The 24,605-nt window shown below is 48.9% G+C and overlaps 3 protein-coding genes across 6 annotated transcripts; all 3 read right to left on the reverse strand.

The window, feature by feature from the left end:
- Nucleotides 1-80: 80 nt before the first annotated feature.
- Nucleotides 81-2,251, reverse strand: LOC127324191 (4-coumarate--CoA ligase-like 9). Its single transcript, XM_051352187.2, has 3 exons — nt 668-2,251; nt 521-588; nt 81-431 (listed from the first exon to the last, which is right to left on the reverse strand). Exons 1-3 carry the CDS (start codon nt 2,243-2,245, stop codon nt 203-205), a joined length of 1,875 nt encoding a protein of 624 aa, XP_051208147.1. The 5' UTR covers nt 2,246-2,251; the 3' UTR covers nt 81-202.
- Nucleotides 2,252-12,546: 10,295 nt separating this feature from the next.
- On the reverse strand, nt 12,547-13,720 carry LOC127324197 (uncharacterized). Its single transcript, XM_051352193.1, has 2 exons — nt 13,596-13,720; nt 12,547-13,558 (listed from the first exon to the last, which is right to left on the reverse strand). Exons 1-2 carry the CDS (start codon nt 13,718-13,720, stop codon nt 12,547-12,549), a joined length of 1,137 nt encoding a protein of 378 aa, XP_051208153.1.
- Nucleotides 13,721-17,049: 3,329 nt separating this feature from the next.
- On the reverse strand, nt 17,050-21,698 carry LOC127324193 (uncharacterized). Of its 4 annotated transcripts, none has more exons than XR_007866131.2 (6): nt 21,323-21,698; nt 21,069-21,231; nt 18,500-18,640; nt 18,291-18,380; nt 17,608-18,153; nt 17,050-17,302 (listed from the first exon to the last, which is right to left on the reverse strand). XR_007866131.2 is itself a non-coding variant. In XM_051352189.2 (6 exons), exons 1-6 carry the CDS (start codon nt 21,493-21,495, stop codon nt 17,252-17,254), a joined length of 684 nt encoding a protein of 227 aa, XP_051208149.1. In that variant the 5' UTR covers nt 21,496-21,692; the 3' UTR covers nt 17,050-17,251. The 4 variants fall into 4 exon arrangements, 1 of the variants encoding a protein (XP_051208149.1); XR_007866132.2 differs by having other exon boundaries at nt 18,064-18,153; nt 18,500-18,623; nt 21,323-21,691; XR_007866130.2 differs by having other exon boundaries at nt 18,064-18,153; nt 21,323-21,691.
- Between the last annotated feature and the right edge of the window lie 2,907 nt (nt 21,699-24,605).

Raw genomic sequence — 24,605 nt, forward strand, 5'->3', positions numbered from 1 at the left:
TAGTACAATGAAATTTTTGGCACTGTATTTTTTCGAGCGCTTCTAAGATGCTCGGCGTCCGTAATTTGGGCCATACACGTTCACTCATTGTAATAATTTTTCAACATTATATACGTGCTGTTCTTGGGCATGTGTGCTACGGAGTACTAGTAAGAAACGAGCGGCGAAGTTGAGACATTCCTATCTTCCCAATCGTTATTGATTAAGCTGCCGGTTTGGTGATGTTGATGAAGTGGTCCCTGAGCTGCCTCCGCAGGATCTTCCCGGAGACGGACTTGGGTATGGCGTCGACGAGGTGCAGCGTCCGGAGCCTCTTGTAGGACGCCACCCGCGACGCCACGTACGCCATGAGGTCCGCCTCGCTCTCCTCCGCGCCCCTCCGCCGCACCACGCACGACGCCGGCACCTCGCCGGCCTCCTCGTCCGGCAGCCTGCAACACCACACGAGGCACACCATGTTGGAGTAGTTCATAATTGTTTGGTGAGCAGAAAGAATTGCATTGATCGAATTGCTACTTACCCGAAGACGGCCGCATCTTCGACCGAAGGATGGGAGAGGAGTATGGCCTCCAGCTCCGCAGGAGCAACCTGAAAGCAACACATTCCAGCTCTGCTGCATAAGACATGAACAAAACAGAGTATCTGTGCACTGCAATGTTTTGGGTACCTGAAAGCCCTTGTACTTGATGAGCTCCTTGATCCTGTCGACGATGAAGACGTCGCCGTCGTCGTCGATGTATCCGACGTCGCCGGTGTGCAGCCAGCCCTTGGCGTCGATGGTGCGCTCCGTCTCCTCCTTCTTCCTGTAGTAGCCCTGCATCACGCACTGGCTCCGGACGCACAGCTCCCCGGGCGTGTTCTTGGGCAGCGAGCGGCCCGTGTCCGGGTCCACGAACTTCACCTCCAGGTTGGGCAGGATGAACCCCACCGAGTTCTTCTTGGCGATGTGGCCCTTTTCCGGGTCGTCGCCGGCGTGCGTGAGCGTGATGCAGCTGTGCTCCGTCAGCCCGTACGCCTCCTCCACCTGCACGCCGGGGAACTTCTTCTGGAACGCCGCCAGGAGGTCCGGCGCGAGCGGCGCCGCGGCGGTCATCACGGACTTGAGGGCCAGCCCGGACAGGTCGAACTCGTCGGCGATGGGGTTCTTCACCATGGCCAGCATCACCGGTGGCACCACGGGCGCGAACATCACGCGGTGCGCCACCAGCGCGCCCAGGAACGTGCGCAGGTCGAACCGGTCCATCACCACCACCGTGCCCTTGTGCCGCAGCGTCGAGCAGCAGATGCCGGTGATGCCGTAGATGTGGAAGAAGGGCATCAGGCCCAGCGTCACCACCTGCCCCAGCAGCTCCGGCCCGACGGCGAACATGGACGAGCACAGGTTGGAGACCAGGTTCCGGTGGCTCAGCATCACGCCCTTGGACACCCCGGTCGTGCCGGACGAGTACGGAAGAGCGCACAGGTCCGACTGCTGCACCGGCTCCAGCGGGACCATCGGCGGGCCCGTGCGGTCGGCGGCGGCGAGGAGCTCGTCCCAGCCGATCGTGCCGGCCATGCGCTCCTGGTCGCCGATACCGATGACCGGCACGCCCACGTCCTTCACCTTGTCGTAAGCGACCTCGTTCGCGACCACGAGCCTGGCCTCGGAATCCTCCACCTGCTTCCTGATCTCGGCGGCGAGGGAGCGCGGGTTCACGCCGGAGAAGATCGCCCCGGCGGCCATCACGCCGAGGGACACCACGGGGTACACGGCGAGGTTCGGGAGCACGACCACCACGACGTGGCCCTTCCGGATGCCCACGGACCGCAGCGCCCTGGCGAACCGCGCGACGTCCCGGGCCACCTCGCCGTAGGTGTAGGACCGGCCACCGGGCGCAGCCTCCACGAGGGCCACCTTGTCGGCGTAGGCCTCGGCGCCCGCCAGCACGAACTCAGGCACGGTGATGCCATCCGGCACGTCAACCGGCGGAAACCTGCTCCGGAATATGTGCTCCTCCTCCTCCTCCTCCATGACGGCAATGGCCGCGTCACCCATGCTGCGCTGCTGTCTGTTGGAGGCTTCCTGCTGGCCGGCCGAGGTGGTGGTAGTGAGCTGGAAGGATGCGGCTTTGCTTGAATTTGTAGAGACGATGGGTTTTGAGGAGGAGTAGCGAGAAGAAGAAGACGAGGGCATGTTCGAGGTCGTGACACAGTTCTTGTGTGTTGCCAAGATAAGTGGTGTGTAGGTGAGGTTTGGTTGAGTCATGGCCTTTTGCCAGCTTACAAAGAGTGTGCCCAGATCATTATCGACGATGCTGAATGTATATGGAAACAGACAATGCTGGTATTCTGGTGTTAACACTCTTGTGATGACTTACTGCCTCTCTCCTTCTGGAACTTCAACAATCATCTCCTCACAGGATAACGATATTCTATGTTGGAAATTCACGCCCTCAGGTAAATGTAACACAAAAAGTGCTTACAGGGCTTGTCTTCAAAGACTACAGGAACTAGGTGAGTCAAAGCCAAGGCAAGTTCACCCTGTTACTGTCCAACTCTTGAAGCAAATTTGGAGAAATAAATATATAACTCCGAGAGTGCAAGCCTTTGGATGGAGATTTCTTAGGAAAGCTTTACCTACAGGTGCAAGAGCTGGTAAATACTCCACTCACATCAGTAAGCTTTGTTCAAGATGTGGTCTCGAAGAAGATGATATACACCTTTTCTTTACTTGTAATTTTGCTAGAGCTCCTTGGTTTATAAGATCAAATTATCTTACGGTTAATTGTGACTCCCTCTCTCAAATCATTGTGAACTTGTTGAACATGAATCACCCTCATGCTTCCTTGACGAATATACTAACCTTTATGTGGTGCCTTTGGAAATCTAGAAACGATCATTTATTTGGCAGGAAAGAAGGAGCACCTCACAAAATTCAGTTCATGGCACATGCAATTGAGCAAAACTTGGAATTGGTCGCTACGCTTTAGACTTCTTCTTTGCAGGAACATGAATCCAGCCAACAAATCCACGAAGGCACAAGACCACAACTTGAAGCTCAACCTGGAAGCACGATCAAAACTGACTTATCGATTACAGAACCCAAACTGTATTCGGATGCGACATGGAAGACTCGTAAGATCCCAGGTGCAGCGGACGGAACGTCTACAGGACTTGGTGTTTTCTGTCAGTATCAGCAGGGTAGTAACAATGTCAGAATATCTATTCAGGCCTCTTCTTCGTCCACGTCTCCATTGCAGGCTGAAACTTTGGCACTACTTCTTGCTGCAAGGGCTGCAAGTTTGCTCCAGCTGCACCATGCTAACTTCCTCACGGACAATCAATCACTTGCAAGGGCTGCAGCGGCGAGTTCGACAACCGATCCTCAGGTTCTATGGGAAATTCGACCACATATTGCAATCTTCAAGCAGGTATCACAGGAGCTGGCACCTACGATTTATCATATTAGCAGGGATTTGAATGTTGTTGCACACAATTGCGCACAACAGGCCATTAGACAAGTTCAGTCTGAGCCTATATTTCAATGTAGTAATTCAGCTCATTCAAATGGCACTTGCCCTGCTATTTTACAGCTTCACAATCTTAATTTTCAGGGTATTGTAATGCACAATGTAATGTGTTTTTGAGCTGAATATATTTGGCGCCTCCGGCGCCTCTCCTTGTTCAAAAAAAAAAGAATTTTAATGTAAGTAGAGTAGTTTTAAAAGCCAGATTGGTGAGATTTAAGTCAATGTGTTCGTCGTTTTAATATTTTCAGCCTCTACGGTTCGTATTATTCTGAAAACCTAAGATTAGGATCAAATGTCATAATGAATCCCGTGGAAATCGAAAAAACATTAATCTGCAACATTAGAATATTACTTCCTCTATTCCTTGATATTACTTCCTCTATTCCTTGATATTACTTCCTCTATTCCTTGATACTACAAGCCATATAGTTTTTGGAACGGAAATTAAACAACGCACATTGCGGTTTGGGTGGAAATTAAACAACGCACAAAGCGGTTTGGGTGGAACCGAAACGGAGATACAAAGAAACACATGAATTTATCCTGAGAAAATATGTGCATGCCATGGTTTTTTAACAGAAACAAAGCGGCATTCTACTGAAGTTGGAGGAAAAAATCCAATTAAATTTCATGCAAAGTGAGACATGAAAAAAGGTTTTCACTTCTTCAAACCAAACAATATGTCGCTGGAATCGTAACTAATGCAACTTGTCTACCGATGGACATCTTCTCACTGGTTGGATCCTGGTGCGGCAGGACCAATGCCCACCTAAGCCACTTGAGAAAGTGCGAAAAGCAGGTTGAGGGCTTCTCCATCCCGCTTTCGGTCATTGTCTTGCCTCCTCCCATCATTGTCCATAGGAGACACATGGATGTTAGACGTAGGGTTTTCACCACTCGCTGGTGCCATCTTCCACATCCGCCGACCACATCCTCGGGGTCGATACTCCAGTGTCCTCCAACACGATATCCTTCCCTCGTCATAGTTGAGGGATCACCCCACCACGTAGTCCGTGATATCTTAATTACCGATCAACCCACCCGATTGACAATCCAACATATAAAAGATACATTGCTCTCCATATCCTGATCTGCCACAGCCCTCGTAGTCACCAAGATTCATAAGAACTTTGGCATGGATTTGACGCAAACATTACACCTCACCTCGAGCGGTTTGTGCTCCCTACAGAATAGCGCCTCCTCCAACGTGCCTCACCCATTGGAAGAAAAGATCGAGCAATTCATGAACCTGACAAGTCTGATCGCCGCACGGTCGCCCACCCACGCACGATGTGCCTACCCCCACATATGGTATGTAAAAACTCTTGGATGTCAGATTATACCATGTTTACCTATTGTAGAACTTCTGTTGTACTGTGCATGCACTCATGTTGAATCCTCTACACCCTATTCTTTGGAGAGAATTCCTTATTTGACACTACCTAAAGTTTTGGTTCCTTATTTGGCCCTGGGAAAAAAATTCTTCCCTATTTGACATGTAAATTTCAGCTTTTTCCCTATATGACACTACCGTTAGTTCTGTCAAATCCCACCGTTATCTTTATTTTTCTTGGACTATTATACCCCTGTCTCCATGGACACAGAGGAAACTGGAAGAAAAGGTCCGCGTACGTAGGTAGTTCAGATTAGTGCTTTTTCCAAGCTAGATTCGCTTCGCGCATGCACGCATCTACCATCCCACGTAACTCATTCTGTTTGGCATTCTCCACAATGCAAAAACACTAGCACATGCAGCCTTGTAACTTTGGAAAGGAAGTTGTACCTAGATCGTGCCGGTAAAAAAAAAAATCAGACTCAGCCTAGCAAACTCCTCGGACACGAAGTCAAAAAAGCATCTGCTATTCTGCTATGACCTATGAGGGCCCGATGTTGCATACCGCAGCATATATCAGAGTCGTGCGCCGCACGGGAGGAGGCACGATGGAGCACCTACATGTATATTTTCCCTTCTTTCTATATTTTAATTTATCCATTATTCATTTTTTCTGTTTTTAATTGCTTTACAATTAATTCTCCCAGACATGCACAACTGTAGATAAAGAACCGACTCCAATCAACTTGAGCCAACTTTTATTGGGAGTTCTCTGCCCAGATCATGTTATTTTGCCCATGTAAACAAATTGGTCACATATATATTGAACTAGGGGTAGAAACGTCATTTTACATCCCAAGGTAACACCGTTACTACTCAGAATGCACTAGAGTGTCATATAGAGAAGAAAATGAAGTTTACATGTCAAATAGGGAAGAAAAAGTTTTTTAGGGCCAAATAAGGAAGTGAAACTTTAAGTAGTGTCAAATAAGGAATTCTCTCTATTCTTTGTGATAGGGTGTTTTTGTTACTACTAAAATTTCAAATGGCATATGGTGTTGCACTGGGAAACGGAATTTGGTCAAACCTCTTGTGGTCGGTGGATTACCGTGCAAGTGTGTTGTGAATTCATTTTGGTTGCAAGTTTGTTGCATCTCCTGACGGGTGATCAGCGGAAGGATTTGTAGAATTACACAAGTTATCTACCTTACTTGCTAAGGAGATCAGGTCATCCTTTATCACTATATGATTATCTCAAATATATTTTGGTGTATACCTAATCATGTTAAATATACTTTGGTGCACTACATTGAAATCATGTGTTTTTCTTATCGGTTTTGCTAAGTCTCAGGTGACTGAGATTTTTCTATGTCTCAGTCGACCCCAGAACCATTGGATCTGCCTTCGAGATTCGTGCAACAAGTGAACGGAAATAAAAATTATAGGTCACGGCACCCTGAGGCAGTAGAACTCACGACCTCTGGATTCGCAGAGCGATGTCAATACCCCCACGAGAACAGTTCGTTACGGTAGAGAATCGCTACTTCAGATATATATAGCATATTGCACTTGTTTTGTTTCATTTTGTACAAATAGTAAAGTAGACGGCATTTGTGCTTATAATATTTTCTTATGCCTTTTTTATGATTGTTTATATTACTTTTGCATTTTTTATTTGATATTCATCAAAAAATGCAAACCATGCTTTATATGTATTATATATTTTTATTATTTATGTTGGTTGTATTTTTCTGTTTTTTATAATATATATAGATTTCATCGGGTTTTTAATATGAGTTACATTTTTTCTCAAGAAATGTGCAACTAGTAAAGTTTTCCATAGGAGTTTCAATTTTTTTTACGAAATGTACAACTAGCAACCAATTATTGATTATTGATACGCGTTACACTTTTCTAAAGAAATATGTAATTATAATTTTTTAATATAAGTTGCATTTTCTCAAGAAATGTGCAACTAGAAACCTATTTTTAATATGAGTTGCACTTTTTCTCAAGAAATATGCAACTAGCAGTCTATATTCAATGTGAGTTGCACTTTTCGAAGAAATATACAACTTCATCTGGTTTCAATATGAGTTTCATTTTTTCTACAGAAATGTGCAACTAGCTACCGCTTGTTGATACGAGTTGCACTTTTCTAAAGAAATGTGCAATTAGAAGCTTTTTTTAATACGAGTTGCACTTTTCTAAAAAATATGTGCAATTAGACACCTATTTTTTAATATGAGTTGCACTTTTTCTCAAGAAATATGCAACTTGCATTCTATATTCAATGTTAGTTGCACATTCCATCTAGTATTAATATGAGATGCATTTTTTCTCAAGAAATATGCAACTAGCTACCGGTTATTGATGCGAGTTACACTTTTCTAAAGAATGTGTAACTAGAAGTTTTTAATAAGAGTTATACTTTTCTCAAGAAATGTGCAACTAGGAACCGATTTTTAATATGAGTTGCACTTTTCTCAAGAAATGTGTAATTAGCATATCTTTTGGTTCCATATTTTTGTCTTTTTTCACTTGTTTTTCGATTTTAAATGACTGACATCTTCAATTAAATTTGTGAAAAGGTCTAAGAAACATTTACTTTTATTATTTTTGATGAAGTTCCTTTAATACTAGGCTAAGTGAAATCTAAACAGTTGTTAATTAACTTTGTATACAATTAAAACGATATTGTTTAATTGGGAGCTGGCTAACTAGCACAACATGCGTGCACAACTGCACATGCTGGGGTGCATGCTCCGTCTGTGCATGTATGTCAATTGTCAAGTGGCCTCATGATGCTAGGGCGTCGACTGAGTCACACTAAAATCTCAGTCAACTGTTACCTAGGCACTCCCTTTTCTTATTCCTACATAATTTGAATCAAATGAGCACTTAATGTCGCCGTTACATTACCTGTAGCTTCCGACTAGAAGTAAGACCATCATGGGAAGTCCACTCCACCGCAGAAAGATTGGATATTATTATGTCTAAGCACAACTAGAGATGATGTTTTGCTAGCAACATTTCCCATTAAAAACTTGTCAGGAAGGAAGTGACATCGCATTCAGTCGAAATGTTTTTACCATCAGAAGTAATATGTTTATACTTTCCCAAACTGCAAAAACTTAAGATATAATTTGAACTACATGATATTTTCATCATGCATCGTTTATTTCTTTACTAAATGTTCATTGTACCTTGAGCCAAACAGACAAGAAAAACGTCTAGTGTAAATTTGAATAACTAGTCTAAGATAAGCCAACCCAAAGCTTCTCTCCATGATCCATACAGATCCATCATTGCACCAAACTTAAAAGCATGCTGACATAGTGACATTAGGGCGCTCCAATTAGAAAAGCTGAGAACCAAGTTCAAGCAAACACACCAAAGACTGGCTCCTATCGAAGATCCACCTCACATAAAGTCGATCTCATCTTGACATCACATGCGCAAAGATTCTAACTCTGAGTACAAGGGCACATATGGCAGATATGGTGGCTGGGCCTCTCGAAGTTCACGGAGCTCGGTGGATTCCTCGTCATCCATACTATAACACGTTAACATATTATCCGAGCCCTCAACGAAGAACATCAGGTTACCTTCAGGATGCATGGCAATCCAATCAAATTCCCCCTCAAAGGGCCCTGATCCAAACGCGTCTGTATCCGAAACGTCAAGTCTATGCTTCAGTATCCATTCTTTTTTGGCATGATCCTCCAGACTGTAAACTTGCAGTTGAGTTTCTTCTTCGTCATCTTCTCCATTGTTAAAACAAGCATAATGTAAGCGCCCCTGCGACTGCTGAATAAGACCAAGAAACACATCACAACGCCACAGGCCACAAGGCGTATCAAAGTTGGACCACGTTTCTCCCTTCGTGTCCACGGCAGATATACGAGGGCGCTCGTCACCGCAGATGGTGCGAAGATACAGATAACCATCAAGAAAGACAGTCGCTAGCTGAGGATCGGCGAGCCTAACATTTACGTCCCATCTCTTCTCCTTGTGAATCCATTGACGGGTCTCAGACGAGTACACATCGACTCCGCTGATGAAGCCGGATTCGTCCAGCAAGAACACAAACACATGAAAGTGGGGAGACGCGGCCGGATCGAAACCTAAACACGCCGTGCCCACCTCGCCGTCGCCGGCCTGGCCGCGGTCTGGCAACGCCACCCACTCCTCCGTGGCGGGATTGCACACGACGTATCTGAACTCGTCGTCTCGGGTGGTGGAGATGTCGTACCATTGGCAGAGGATGAGGCCGTTGCAGCAGTCGAGGAGATGGAGGCGCCGGCGGTCGGGCAGGAAGGCGAAGGAGGGGTAGATGAAAGGGTCCTCGCCCTCGCTCCCGGAGATATTGACGAAGTGGAGAGCTGATCTCGGGAAGCGCTCCTCGCTTTCGGTGTTGTAGAAAAAGCCGGCCAAGGGCTCGGAGAGCTTAGTCCCAGCGGTGGCCGCGGTGGTGATCGATGAGGCGGTGCCAGTGGTTGGAGGGGCTGGAGGGGCACTTGAAAAGGCGGCGCGATTTGGCGGGCACGCGGGAGAGGGTCTCGAGGAGGAGGTCGTCGGTGAGCCTCTTGATCGCCGCCATGTCGCTGCCGGGAGAAGAGGAAGGCGTGCAGCAGCGTAATGGATGAGCGCTGCGGCGAGAAGAGGAAGACCTGCACCAACGCAATGGATCAGCGAAGAAGGGAGCGGAAAAGGGTTGCGACGGCTGATGGATGGTGATGATGGTCGGCGTACCTGGCAGGACCCGAAGGGCGGCCTTCCTCCCACGGATTGGACATGGCGGAACAAGGAGGCGGTGGCAATGGCGGCGAGCGAAACCTACGCCTAGGCCGCCGCCCCACATCGTGCGTAAACCCTCGTTCGTACGTGAGCGTGGGATCTGATAATAAGGTCAATAAATAACTCTAAAAAAACAAACCGTCAAGGGCAATGGAGTCACACACGCGCACGGCATAATATACCATCTCTGTGACTCGATCCGTCTATAGTTGTACAGTATCAATCCAATATACTGATTGCAAATAAATTGCAGGTTCAGTCGCGAGCTTGCCCTTCTGTGCTTATAATTAATTGTACCGTGGCGGGGAGACAGATGGAAAGCTTTAAAACCCCAGCCATCCCAATTTCAAACCTAGAGTGAACAGATTATGTAGCACAAAAAATGCAGAAAGATAATTTGCGGCAGTCGATCTGCCATTTGCGGCAATTACAGACTTACAGGGTTCACAAATTCACTATACGTACAGTTATCTGCAGCACGGTGGTGAACTTGGTTGTCCGACAACAGTGAGGAACACACAAGGCTATGCAGGCGCCGGCCAGGCGGGTGACCGGCATCTATTAAAAGGGTTCGCGGAGGGGACTTCGGTTCGTAAACCCTACTCCCCTCCGCCGCTCCTCTCCCGCCGCCGCCTGCCTCCGCTCCGACGAGAAATTTCGGCGTCTCCGACGCCGCTCCGTCCGGAATGGCGCGTGCAAGACGCGTGGGTAGAGGAGGTGGCCGATCGGGCGGCGAGTGTACGAGCGTCGCCGGAGCGCGCCAGGCGGAGGCGCTCCGACGGCGCGTGGAAGCGGGCCGGCCGGAAGTGGCCGGAGATGATGGCGTACCTGCAAGCGCGCGCGAAGGACGCTGCGGAAGGAGAAGCGGAGGCGCCCCCCGCTGTCGGCGCAGCCCCCACGCAGCGACGACGACGCCGCCGGGACGCCTCTAGCCTGCGGGAGCACCTCCGAGGCGACGGCCTTCGAAGTGGCGGCGGTCATCGTCGCTTAGGAATGGCCGGCGACCAAAAACCCTCCGCCGGCGACGCCTAAGCTCCCCGGTCATAGTATAGTCCATCCAGGGACTAATCTAGTCTAAATTATGTCCGTTATTAGCGAATGTAGGTCGAGGAAGCTTCTATTTTGCTAAGATTCTTGTAAATTATGGATGAACTGAGCTTGATCGGATCAAATCAAGTTGAATCGCAAAATTCATTTTCCCGCGTTGTTCGATTTCCGCGTTTTCGGTTCAGAGTACGGGTTCTATTCTGCGCCGTGACAAAATCGAACTTTCTCCTCGAGTTCGGGACCGAACTCGTAGTTTTCGGTTCCGCGGAGTTCAGGCTCCGCTAGAGATGCTCTAACTTTCTTTCATCAATGTTATCCTTTGAGGAAGGAGCTTTCCAAAGAAATGGAAATGAAATACATATTCTACAACAACAGTTGCAAGCGGATGCTCAACGCTTGCATGTGTACAAAACAAAAACAAAAACATAATATGTTTCAGCTTGCATTTTCCCCTTGATCACATAAGGATATTGCAGTCAGAGAGTAACTAAGATCGTTAGCAAAGAGCAAATCATAACTTTTTTTTCAACACCGTGGTATGAACCACCATAATAAGAGTAATGTGCGATCAAGAAGGCCTCACTTCTGAAGATGCTACCCTGAAACTAAAAGAATGGGCCGCTTCCATAAGACCGGTGTTTGTACACCTAATTTATATTTCATTACTACAAAAAGAAAACGGTTACAATTTGCTTATGTAACTGACTTGGCCACATAGTTACGTCTGCACGACGACTGTTGATTGGTTAATTGGGTAATCAGTAAGCTTACTTTCATGTTATGAAGATGTAGACACATGTATTCACCTCTATAAAAGGTATATTTTTCATATTTTTTGGGGGAAATTCGACTTGACTAAAAATGAGAGTGAATTAAAAAGATATTTTTTCCAACGGATGCCAACGATGAGGTCCATATTAGCAACAACGAATTACTTATGACACAATCTTAATTAATTATGGTACATGCACAAGCTAAAAGTAAACCATTATGTGTAGTCAGTACATGAAAATAGGCACAAGAGTAAAGCAAATGATCTGCAACATGCTTTGCTCTGCTCTCTTGATGTTAAACTTCACTATCATCTACCTGTATATGTTATGCTCTATGGGATAAAGGAAAACTTCAGCTTTATATTTGAATTTACTGACAATATTGCCCCTTAGGTGTTAGGAATCAATTGTCAATAATCTAACCACCTCCTTGCTCATGAAGAGATGACATGGGGAACCGCATCATCGTCGTGTACAACAAGAAAAAAAGGGGGAGGAAACTTCCTCCGATGTCGTAAGCAGTAAATCTACAGATGTGTGTTTATTCTACATATATAGCAACACACAATATTCATCTAGGTTGTGGTGGTAGAGATGTGTGTTTATTCTAGAGATTATATGGTACTCCTACATCAGAATCAGAAGATTATATGGTACACACAATAGTCACTTGTTATTCTAGCAATGTAGAATAGCATAAATCAGAAGACGCACTGTGTAGTAATATTGGACGAGTGGAGTGCCGGTGAAAATGTTAACCGGCTGCTACATTACTAGTAGCTTCTGAATTCTGACTATAAGTAAGACCACAATGGGAAGTGCGCTCATCTCAGGAAGATTGAACATTATGATTTCTAAGCACAATTAAATGATGTTCTCGAAATGATTTGACAATTGGAAGTAAAGATGCTTATACTATACCGAACTCCAAACTTCAGAAAGAAGTTTGAGCTATATATGATATTCACCATGATTTTTCTTTACTAAATATAAATGGTCATTGCGCACAACAGAGCACTCGTGTAAGAGAAGTCGAGAAACCAAATTCAACATACTGAAGATTGACTCCCATCGAAGATCCACCTTACATAGAGTCATCAGCGGTCTCGGTCCCATCTTGATGCCACTTGCGCAAAGATTCTAACTTTGTGTACAACGGCACATATGGCAGATATGGTGGCTGGGCCGCTTCTCCAAGTGCGCGGACCTCAGTCGCCGGTTTACCATCCATACTATAATACATTAACATATTATCACCATATGTCCCCTGGATGTAGAACATGGAGTCTCTCTCAGGATGAATCGCAACCCAATCAAATGCCCCCTGAAGGGCCCCTCCAAATGCTTCCAAGTTTAGAAGTCCAACTCTATGCTTCAATATCCATTGTTTGTTGGCACAGTCCTCAAGAGCGTAAACTTTCAGCTGCCATTCTTCATAGTCATCATCATTATTTTTTTGAGGAATATAGTCATCATCATTATATTGTCCATAGTTAAAAGTAGCATAAAGAAAGCGCCCCTGTGACTGCTGAATAAGACCAAAAAAGGGAGCACAAGGCGTGTGAAAGCTCGACCATGTTTCTCCCTTGGTGTCCACAGCAGATATACGACCGCAGGCAGTGCAGAGATGCATATAACTGTCAAGAAAGACGGTTGCTGACTGAGGTTCGGCCAACGTAACATCTTCGTCCCATCCCTTCTCCTTGTAAACCCATCTACCGGTCTCAGACGAGTAGAGATCAACTCCGCTGATGTAGCCCCGTGCATCCATCAAAAACACGAACACGTGAAAGTGGGGAGACGAGGCTGGATCGAAGCCCAGGCGTGCCGTGCCCACTTCACCTGACTGGCGGCGGTCCGGCAACGCCACCCACTCCTCCGTGGCGGGATTGCACACGACATAACTGAACTCGTCGTCTCGGGTGGTGGAGATGTCGTACCAGCGGCAGAGGATGAGGCCGTTGCAGCAGTCGAGGAGGTGGAGGCGCCGGCGATCGGGCAGGAAGGAGAAGGAGGGGTATATGAAAGGGCGGCCTTCCCCGGAGACATTGAAGAAGTGGAGAGCTGATCTCGGGAAGCGCTCCTCGCTTTCGCTGCTGTAGAAGAAGCCGGCCAAGGACTGGGGAAGCTTACTTCCTGCGGTGGTCGGGGTGGTCGATGAGGCCGAGCCAGTGCTTGGTGGCGCACTTGAAGAGGCAGAGCGATTTGGTGGACACACACGGGAGGAGGTCTTCGGTGTGTCTCCCGATCGCAGCCATGTCGCTCCAGGGAGAAGAGGAAGGCATGCACCAACGCAATGGATCAGCGCCGTGGGGAGAAGAGGAAGACCTGCACCAACGCAATGGATCAGCCAAGAGGGGGGCGGAAAAGGGTTGCGACTTGCGACGGCTGATGGATGGTGATGATGCTCGGCGTACCTGCCACGGGCCGAAGGGTGGCCTTCCTCCCACGGATTGGACATGGCGGAACAAGGAGGCGGTGGCAGTGGCGGCGAGCGAAACCTACGCCTACGCCGCCGCCCCACATTGAGTTTCTTTTTCGTGCGTAAACCCTGCGTTCGTACGTGAAAGTAGGATCTGATAAATTCTCAAAAAAAAAAAAAAAAAGGATCTGATAATAAGGTCAATAAATAATTCTAAAAAAAACGTCAAGGGCAATGGAGTCACACACGCGCACGGCATAATATACCATCTCCGTGACTCCGTATACAGTTGTACAGTATCAATCCAATATACTGCTTGCACATAAATTGCAGGTGTCGGCGGCGAAACCTACGCCTACGCCGCCGCCCCATCCAAACATACTACATACCCATTGAGTTTCCTTTTCGTGCGTAAATCCGCGTTCGTTCGTGAATGTAGGATCCGAAATTAATAAGGGCAATAATTCTCAAAAAGTAAACTGTCAAGGGAATGGAGTCACACGCGCGCACGGCATAATTAATATAGAGGTAATTGCATGTGACATACAAAAAGTTGTCATTCATGTGCAGATTCATACAACTTCTTGCAACTTGTGATGCAGTGGTACAAATAGTTGTCATTTAGGTGCAAATACATACAACACCAATCAAAAATTCAAAACCCGACACTTATCAGCCACGCTGGCTCTTTCCCACACAAAATCTTTAGCAGAAACCCCCTACGTTTGATTCAATTCACAATGCGGTCTTTCCTCTAAGTTAGAATCGATTCCTCAGTTTCCTCTCATCGCGACGGGCAGGCGGCGCGAGTAGGCGTGGAGATGCGGTAGGATGCGGGAACGTCTTCGGGATTTTTATTCGTCAGCCACGGCGCACACCTCAAGGGCATTGCCGCCGCCGTGCGCATGCGCGCCCCTCTCGCCCATCGCGGGAACAAGGTCGCCGCCTTCCGTGGTGCAGAGTCCGCTGCGCTCGCTGCCCTCCGCGCCGGGCTTGAGCAGCTACCTGTCGCGTCCGCCGCGAGCGTGTTCCTGTAGCTGCTTCTCGACTCCTCGCACGTGGACTCCAACATAGGTTAGTGCAATCAGTTGAGTGATCACTGCACGAAAGACACGTCGAGACGAAGCCAAATCCTACTGGGACGTACGTATCACCAGAGATTTTTTTTTGAACAAGAGATTCTTTTATTTTGAGATGCGCTTTGATATTCCTTTTAATCTCAAACCAAAGTGGACCTGCCACACGCTGTATTGAATCACCATTTTTTACCAATGCAATAGACTCGGGCATCTCCAGCGGAGCGACAACATTTCAGACGTAAAAATGGACGCGAAACATCCATTTGAGTTGGGTCAAATGGTCAAAATCGATCGTGCGTCCATTTGCATCTAGGGGTGTCATCAGCGGGCCGACGCATAACTTTTTTCCCATTGATTGACCCATAATTTACATAAATAAAAATACATAAAAAGACTTAAAAATGGCCAGCAAAGCCTGCTAAAACCTAGCTATGGGCTACTGCTCGTCGTCGCTGACGAGGTCGATGAACTCCGGCGTCCGCCGAAAGCTAGTACGCCGGCGATGGAGGAGGAATGGGAGCCTGCGGCAACTGCGGAGAGGCCGTCGGCAGCGCAGGAGGCTGTGGTGAAGGTGTCCAGGATCCCAGACCGTTGAAGGAGCAGGAGTTGGCGCGGTCATTGGAACACGTTGGCGTGGCCGGAGGAGTCGCCGGCCTTAGCTATGCGAGCGCCGACTCGCGAAGCTGGATGACGAGCACGTCCCACATAGCGAGCTCGATATTGGCCAGTGCGATGGCAATGGCCTCCTCCTCGCTAATGTCTAGCGGCTGGATCTCTGGATCCCACGCCGGCCCGCCGTCGTCGTGGTCATTGTCTCCGCCTTGGACATGGCCATCCGCCGAGGTCTCACACTCGGCTTTGGCGGCAGCGTCGTCGTTGTTGTTAGCGTCTTCTTCCGCGGCGATCTCGCGGTCAAAGTAGTCGAGGTCGCCGAGGTATCCCGCTCGGCGGCGCGCGTCAAACTCCCACGTCCCGAACGAGATCCAGTTGTAGGAGTTGAACGCGTACGCCGAATCTTCTCGGAGATCTGCCGACAAGATGGCTCAATGGCGGTGCACGTCGTCACGGCGCTCTCGGCCCTCGAGTAGCACGGAAGGGACCGACATGCGCCTGGAGTTGAGGTACCAGCCTCCTCTAGGCAAGCTAGCATCCGGCCATGGCACCGGCCGGTTTTCCTCCCAGAGGCGGCGCGCTCGTACCGCCCGACCCGCGACTTCTTGCCAGACCGTGAGCCGCTAGCCTCGTGGTCGTCGGTCGGGTGGATACGGCGCCTGCCACTGCGACAATGCCCACCAGCGCACGCGCGCGGAAGGCGAGGCGCGCCATCAACCCGGACCTGAAAAAGTTGCAGCTTGCCACTCGTAAGTTATACCACGCTAAAGACGAAGCATCTATGCCGCTGCCAGGTGGGCCTGCGCGAGAAGCGTGCGGATGACCGCGCTATCCACGCAGCCTCCGCGCAGACGCAAACATGCCGCATATTTGAGCGGCGTTTGCGTCTCGGCGGACGGGTTGAACACTATGTGTCGGGCCGCTCGAATAGTGTACAGACGCATTTTCGGTCCACGTGGTAGCAAACAGTTGGCGCCGCCACGATTAGAGATGCCCTCAGCCATGGGATAGGAAGAGATATAATTATAACAGTGAAAGCGTTTAGGGCATCTCAGTGTATGTGTGAAACTTCAAATGAAACGGTCGTGGAAATAAGTCAACTTCCCATCACGACGCAGCGCAAGGTAGGCCAGCCATAGTTCAGCTAGGTACAGCGCCAAGAAATCAAAAGAGAATGGGGGCTTCACATAAATATCCAGAGCCTGGGCGAATAGGACTTCGATGCAATTTGTGTGGAACTTAAGGGGGTTCTGTTAAAGACTTTGAGATGGTCTAGAGCCAGCATGGCGGACAAGTGTCAGGTTTTGATTGGTTTTGTATGTTTTTGCACCGGAATGACAAGTATTTGTACTGCTGCATCACAAGTTGCAAGAAGTTGTATGAATTTGCACATGGATGACAATTTTATGTACTAGTGGTTGGGGCGCCCCATGGGGCGCCTCCTCACCGATGCTTTGCGATCCAATCCAATGCCTAATGACAAATAGTCAGCTTGTATTTATGTTTAACTTAGCACGTGGAAACGCAATTGCTCAATAGTACTACTTGGACACACTTTGAAGAGTTGAGCACTTATACTGACAAAGAGTAGTAAACTGTTCAGTACATTGTATTACGGTAGCACCACGCTGGAGCCAGAACGGCCGGGTCACAGCTGGAGGTGACCGACGCTTAATTCAGTTCAGCGCAACAAAGACAACAAAGTCAGTCAAACCTTCATTGCTGACCTGCAAGAATTGAAGAATAGCCAATTTAGTTTTTAAGTTTGAATGGCATGAAGGTACAAATTCATGGCATCGGTACTAATTTAGCCTTCAATTTTTCACCAAAGAATACAGGATGGCAAAACTGTTAACAAACTACTTCGGAAACTGCAAGCGGACAAACAAGGAATAAACGAGATACACTGATTTGTCTGCTATATTGTTGCAATATCGACGCTTCTTCTAATTGATTGTAACGGTGAACAAGGTAAGTATATACTGTCAGACTTAGTGCTAAAGAATATTGCAAAGGAGAACTGTATACATACATTTGTAGTCTCATCTCTCTCTGAATTTTAGTTCAACACAAAGTGCAGAAAGCTCAGTCTGCAGCACGGGGCCAATCAGAAACAATGCCTAAACAAACTCTATGCCAACTCAAAGCAAATAAGTCAGTAATTTCCGCTGAAGGTTAATTGAGCCAGAACCTAGCATTGTTATAGCTCTAGGTTGGACCCAAAATTCGGCACATAAGAACATTAGTTACTCCTATAAATATAGGAGCTGGATGGTACATGTGCTATTTCACCTCCCCTCCGTCCAAAGTAATTTTCTGGTAAGTAGGATCATCTCTCCATGGTATCTACTACTCCTATATTATTTTGGGAGTTTAATATGTAATAAATATGATTGTTTATACAGTTCTTCAATTTGCAAGCTACTTGTCCTAGGTCATTTTTAATATCATTGGGATTTTCATGACAGAAATTGGGATGAAAAGATACCTGCCAATAGGGGAAATAGCTCTGCATCCTAGTAAACCCTGAAAAGCACTTCGCCCACATATGACACTACAATAGATTTGTTGGGAGCCCCTGCAAATAATTATCCAGTAGAATAAATCATATAAACTATGTGAGAAATTTCTCCTATTGGCATCAGACATGCACCTAAATATCAGCAGTGTAAAGAGAGAAATTTTTAAACGAAAAGAAATGGGATGGAAAGAGACCTGCCAATAGGGGAAATAGCTTTGCATCCTAGTAAACCATGAAAATCGCCTTGCACACATATGGAATATGGCCGAGTTACCTTGCACAAACTGAATAACAAGGATTGTTCCAGAGTGGGACACTCACAAATTTGGCATATCATTCCAACAAATACTGTACTATTGCCAAACGAAACATACAAACCGGAAAAATAGAGTGGGACACTCACATGATGTTGTAGGTCGACACTGCTTGGGGAGGAAGTAGCTAGCTTAGGGCGCCGAGTGGGAGGATGCGTCGCGCTCCGAGGCGGATCACAGGTCGAGCATGATGCTGCCGACTTTCCGTTATTCCTACAGCTCACAATAACCTACAGTTTTAGCAAAATAAATGCTAAATATGTTGATTGTTCCTCCTTGCTCCACCAGCAGTAACTGAACATCAGCGGAGCAAGAATAAAAAATGCCAACAAAAGAGAAAACAAACCAATCTGTGCCCTTTGTTAATTAAGCCATTGAACAAGATAAAGTTTACTCCTCGTTGCTTTCATTAAAAATATCATGCTTTGAAAAGGCCTACCATGATCTTGTTGATCACATAATATTGCTATAATTTTTCCAGCGATTCTAACAGTGAGGCCTATTTTCCAAGGAAGCTGCAGCTGCTAACCAGTAGGCAGAGCACTGGGAGGGACTTACAGCACCAGCATTCCATTTAATAGAATGAAGTTTTTATCGCAGAAGAATACTTATGAGTAATCTGAAGGAGAATACTATGTAATCTCAAAAAGGGAAAATAATGCAGTGTGCAATCAGCTTATCAAACCGATGCAATGTGTTGCCATTTCAAACAGAAAAATATCAGATCAACTCCAAGGATACATCTGTATGACATTGATAACTGCTCCAAATACGCGTCGCCCTCCTCCCGCGTCGCCCTCCTCTGGCGACAAGGGGGGAACCCTTGCCGCCGCCACCTCTAGCCCCTCGAGCGTCGCCCTCCTCTGGCGACAAGGGGGGAACCCTTGCTGCCGCCACCTCTAGCCCCTCCACCCCTCTCCCTTGCTTCGCCGCCGCCGGAGGGGGGGCCGGCAAAGCCGCGCGTGCCCCCGAGGAAGGTGGCGGCGGGGCATTCTCCCCCCTCCCGCGTCCACTGGCGAGAAGGAGCTCGCACGGGCGCGGCGATGTGCGGCGGGCGCGATGGGCCGGCGGGCCGGGCGCCGGCGGGGCTGCGGGCGGCCGTGGTGGTGCGCGGCCAGGTCGAGGTCGGGAGCGGCGGGGTGCTGCGGGGCGCGGCGGGGCTTGGCGGCGCACGCAAGGGCCCAGATGGGCACCTGCGGGCCTGCTCGGGCTTGCTCCGGGTCGCTGGCTCGGCCTGCGGCCGGCGTGGCGGCGGCCTGGCTCGGCGACCCCCGGCGACCTGGCTCGGCGACCCCCGGCGACCCCATCCGCACCCCCGGTGGTCCGAAGCAGCGCGGCGGCGGGTGGAGCTCCGGCTCCTCCCAGATGTGGCGGCGTCGGCGGCGGCTCACAGCTGCTGTCCGGCGAGGGTGGGCGGGGTGGCGGCCCCTCTCCCCTGCTTCTTCCTCTGCGGGTGGTGGTCGGCCGGTTGCTGCCGGTTGCTCGTCGCGGTGGCTTCGGCTCCTGCCGGCGGTGAGGTTGGTGGTCCTTCGTGGTGTGGCGTCGTCGCCGCGTGGGAAGTGCTTGTGCCAGTGGTTCGCAGGCCGGCGGCGTTGTCTCGGCAACATGGGAGTGCGGAGGTTCGGCTACTCCGAGCGAAAGCTGATGGCGCGGCAGCTGCGGATGTCGCTATCCTCTTGGGGGCCTTCATGGAGCCTTCGACCTCCACCGCTCCCGGGGCATAGTTTTTCGGGTGAAAGCCTAGGCCGTGGCAGGGCCGAACGACGGCGTCGATCCACGTTGCTTCCCTCTTGGGGGCGTCGTCTTGAAGACTTTGTTCCCCAACGTGCTTTCCTGAGTGGCATCGCGGCGGGTGGCCGGCGATGTGTGAGGTCCGTGTGGTGGCTTGTGTGGCAACGATGGCGGTGGTGAGCGATGGTCTGGTAGCGTCAAGACCTTGGCTTCGGCGAGCGTCCGAGCTTCTTCGTCTTGTGCTTCGCCTGCGGTGGAGTCGGAGCTGCTATGGTTTGTCGAGTTTCTTCATTTGAGCAGCGTACGATGACCTGCAGGGTGGCCCTCTGGCGGTGATCTTCCTCGGCGCATGTCTTGCGCTTATCCTCTTCAGAGCTCGTCATCAGAGTCGGAGCTGCTGGTTGCTTCACGAGGAGTCGCTTGTTTGGCGGTGGCCGGCTTGAGCTTCACGGTGCCGCTTCGGCGAGGTCTTGGTGGTTGGTTCTTCGGTGAAGTCGGAGTCGCTGAAAAGTGATGACGATGATGTTGAAGGTCAACCGCGACGACTTCTCGCTTCGGTGGTCTGTGTATCTTGTGTGGGTTTCAAGGGTGGCTCTGTGCCCCCGCGGCGGCCGTGCTCCATGACGGTCGTCGGGGCACTTGTTTCGGTTTTCGGCCGGTTTCCCGCTAATAAACTGGCCAAATTCTGTACTTCTTTTTTATTAATGAAAATGGCAAGTCTTTTGCCTCATTTCAAAAAAAAAAAAAAAACAAATACGCGCAACATTGCCATCAACTCAATTCTATTGTTTTTTTTCCGGATACTCCTGTAATATTACTGAGAAAATTGAGTGTCAACAACAAACAAGTGTCCAATAATTCTCAGATGCAAGTAGAACAAAGTAAACTGAAGTTTTCAGGGTCGCCTCTGTACAGGGCACGCCTCACCTGTCTTGATGCCTGCTTGTGGCGACCACCATGGCAGCATGGATGCTCTTTTTGACAACCAATGCAGGCAGGGGGGCCTCGTCTGAGAACACACGGTTGCAGCGCCGATAGCCGACGATCACCACAATCAACGGAGTGCAAACCGACATATCCACAAACATGTCTAATGCAGAACACATTCACAACAATGAGCCAATCTTCTTGTGGTGGGCGACGGAATCAAATGGAGAGAAGGGGAGAGGAAGAAGGCGCACCTCTGAGATATCCTCCTCTTCTCTGGAGAGGCCAGGAGAGGGGCGTGCGAGAAGAAGGAGGGCCGCACGAATCGTCGGACCATCTTGCCGCCGTACTGTCTCCTCCTCTTCAATTCGTCAATGCGGCATCGGATAAAGGGAAAACCATGGCTTGTCAAGGCTGCAGCCATCATTCTGCCGTGCCTCGGCCGATGCGGAGGCTAGTGGAGGAGAGGGCGGCGGAGAAGGTGATGTACCCGTGCCTGGTGCCAAGGGGCACGGAAGAGAGGCGCCAAGGCCGGTGAGGGGGAAGGTGCGCCGGCGAGGGGATGGGGAACGCAAGAGGCGGCGGCATGACGGGAGAGAGTGTCGGTAGGGTTTATACGGCTTGGTCAGGGCTGCCTTTTCTTTTCGCAGTCTTTTTTCTTCCTCATCAGCCAGCCAACTGCATCTTAACACGTGGAGCGCTCTCGCATATGGCAAAGGGGGTTGCACTTACTTATTCTCCATGTGTGGTGCAATTACCTCATTAATATACCATCTCCCTCCACGGTCTTGCATATATCAATCCAATATCCCTCTTGCATATAAAGTTATAAACTCCAGGTTCAGTTATGAACCGAGAGTTGAGTGTGACCCTTTCTGCTCGCAACGGGCAAATCCGAAAAGGCTAAAACTTGCCCCCTTCCTTTAGCCTCACTCCCCTTCTCTTCCCTGCCCCCGTCATCGGCGTGCACCACTGGGTGTTGCCCTTGCAGTGTCGGGACTATCTCTACCCGTGGCGCGGAGGGGGGGCGTGAGTGCCTCGTGATGGCGACGGTGTACCTCGACCGACGGCAATTCGGTGCGGCGGCGTGAGACCCACGTATCGGGTGGGAGGAAGCGCGGCGGCGCAGACGGAACCGGGGGTTGCTAGGGCGGCGCTCGTTCAGCCAGATCTGGGCCTAGATTGGGCCCATCTAGGCTAGGTGGGTCGTATGTTTCTAGCGAGCCTGCTGTTGTGGATATACAAAATAGGTATACCATACTAGGGCCTTGATTCCGGCAAGCTCGGGTAGCCCACGGATGGTGGTGAGGCCTATGGCCCAACCGAGCGATCTAGTTGCTGGAGAACGGATATGGTGGAATCCGGCTTGGAGACAAGATATCGGATTCAGTCCATGATGAAGGTCGGTCGAATTCGTGACATATACGACAAGGAATACTTAGCGTAGTCTAGGCTTAGTCATTTCTAGTAGGATCTCTACCATTGTAACCCTAGATCCGGAGTCTTTATAAACCTGATACTGAGAGCCCTTGAAAGGAACAACTCAACTCATTTTAATCTCGCACTTGTTGCCTGATAATTCCTGACAAGTAGCAGTAGGGCCTCGCCACCGTCGTGAGGTTTCTGAAGCTACGTAACTCGTGTGTCCCTGACCCGATGACTCCTCGCCCTATGGCCCCCTCCCCCCTTGTGAGGCTCCCCTCACCGGAGCACCGTCGATCACGGAACAGCAGTTAGGGCCCACCGTGAGGCCAACATCGTCAGGAGTCCGAACCTGGATGAGATCCGCCTTCGCAGGCATTAGCGACGCCAATCTTTGTAGCTGGGGGTGACATAGGCATCCCGGATAGGCCTGCCAAAGAAGGTACCCGGAGTTTACTGAAGGCCCATAACCCGAAGTTCATGAAGCCCGAAAGCCCATTAAGGCATCGACTATGGTAAATAGAGATAGATTAGGCATACAAGAGACTTGTAACTTCACGGAACGAACTCAAAGAGTCTCCCGGCATTTTGTAAACTTGTGTAATACGAAACCCTCGGCTCCGCCTCCTATATAAGGGGGGAGTCGAGGGACAAAGAAAGGATCAATATCATTGTCAACTCAACCCTAGTTTTTAGCAGTCGAGCACCTTTTCGGCTGAAACCTTCGAGATCTACTTGCCCTCTACTTCCGCGAAACCCAAGTCTACAACTTGTAGGCATTGACAAGTTAATACCTTGTCAATTGGCGCCGTCTGTGGGAATTGGAGGCGACAAGGATCTGATCTCGATGGCACCGTCAACATCTTCGACAACATCATCAACTTCATCGGTAGCGAGCAACGTGATGGATGGAGGTAAACAGATCAAAACTGGTCTCGTTGATTTTATACCTCACCCTCCCGCCCGTGTGGATGCATATGCGTACTTGGAGGAGCCAATGGAGATGACGTTCAGGAGTTTCCACTTCCGCGTCGGGAAAGAAGGATCGCATCGTCTCGCGGTACCGACTTCTTCGGGTCCGTCAGCGGTCGATTCTGATTTCTCGGGATCGCCATCATCGTTCGAGACAGGCGACGAAGAGATCTCGCCGCCAAGCTTCACGAAACCCGCTTCAAGCGGAAAACTCGCCGATATCTTCGGCAACATGTCCTTCGGGTCGTATGCAGATTCAGATCTAAGCAGCGACTTGTTGGAGATATGCCCAAGAGGCAATAATAAATTAGTTATTGTTATATCTTAGTGTTCATGATAAATGTTTACATCCCATGCTATAATTGTATTAACCGAAACATTGATACATGTGTGTTATGTAAACAACAAGGAGTCCCTAGTAAGCCTCTTGTATAACTAGCTTGTTGATTAATAGATGATCATGGTTTCGTGATCATGAAGATTGGACGTTGTTAATAACAAGGTTATGTCATTGGGTGAATGATATAATGGACATACACCCAAATAAGCGTAGCATGAGATCAAGTCATTAAAGTTCAATTTGCTATAAGCTTTTGATACATAGTTGCCTAAGTCCTTCGACCATGAGATCATGTAAATCACTTACACCGGAAGGGTACTTTGATTACATCAAATGCCATTGCGTAAATGGGTGGTTATAAAGATGGGATTAAGTATTCAGAAAGTGTGAGTTGGGGCATATGGATCAATAGTGGAATTTGTCCATCCTGATGATGGATAGATATACTTTGGGCCCTCTCGGTGGAATGTCGTCTGATTAGCTTACAAGCATATGATTAGATCATAAGAGATGACATACCACGGTACGAGTAAAGAGTACTTGTCGGTAACGAGGTTGAACAAGGTATAGAGATACTGATGATCGAACCTCGGACAAGTAAAATATCGTGTGACAAAGGGAATCGGCATCGTATGTAAATGGTTCAATCGATCACTAAGTCATCGTTGAATATGTGGGAGCCATTATGGATCTCCAGATCCCGCTATTGGTTATTGCTCGGAGAGGAGTCTCGACCATGTCTGCATAGTTCACGAACCGTAGGGTGACGCGCTTAAGGTTCGATGTCGCATAAGTAGCACTAC

Source organism: Lolium perenne, chromosome 2 (genome assembly GCF_019359855.2).
Source record: "Lolium perenne isolate Kyuss_39 chromosome 2, Kyuss_2.0, whole genome shotgun sequence".
NCBI lineage: Eukaryota > Viridiplantae > Streptophyta > Magnoliopsida > Poales > Poaceae > Lolium > Lolium perenne.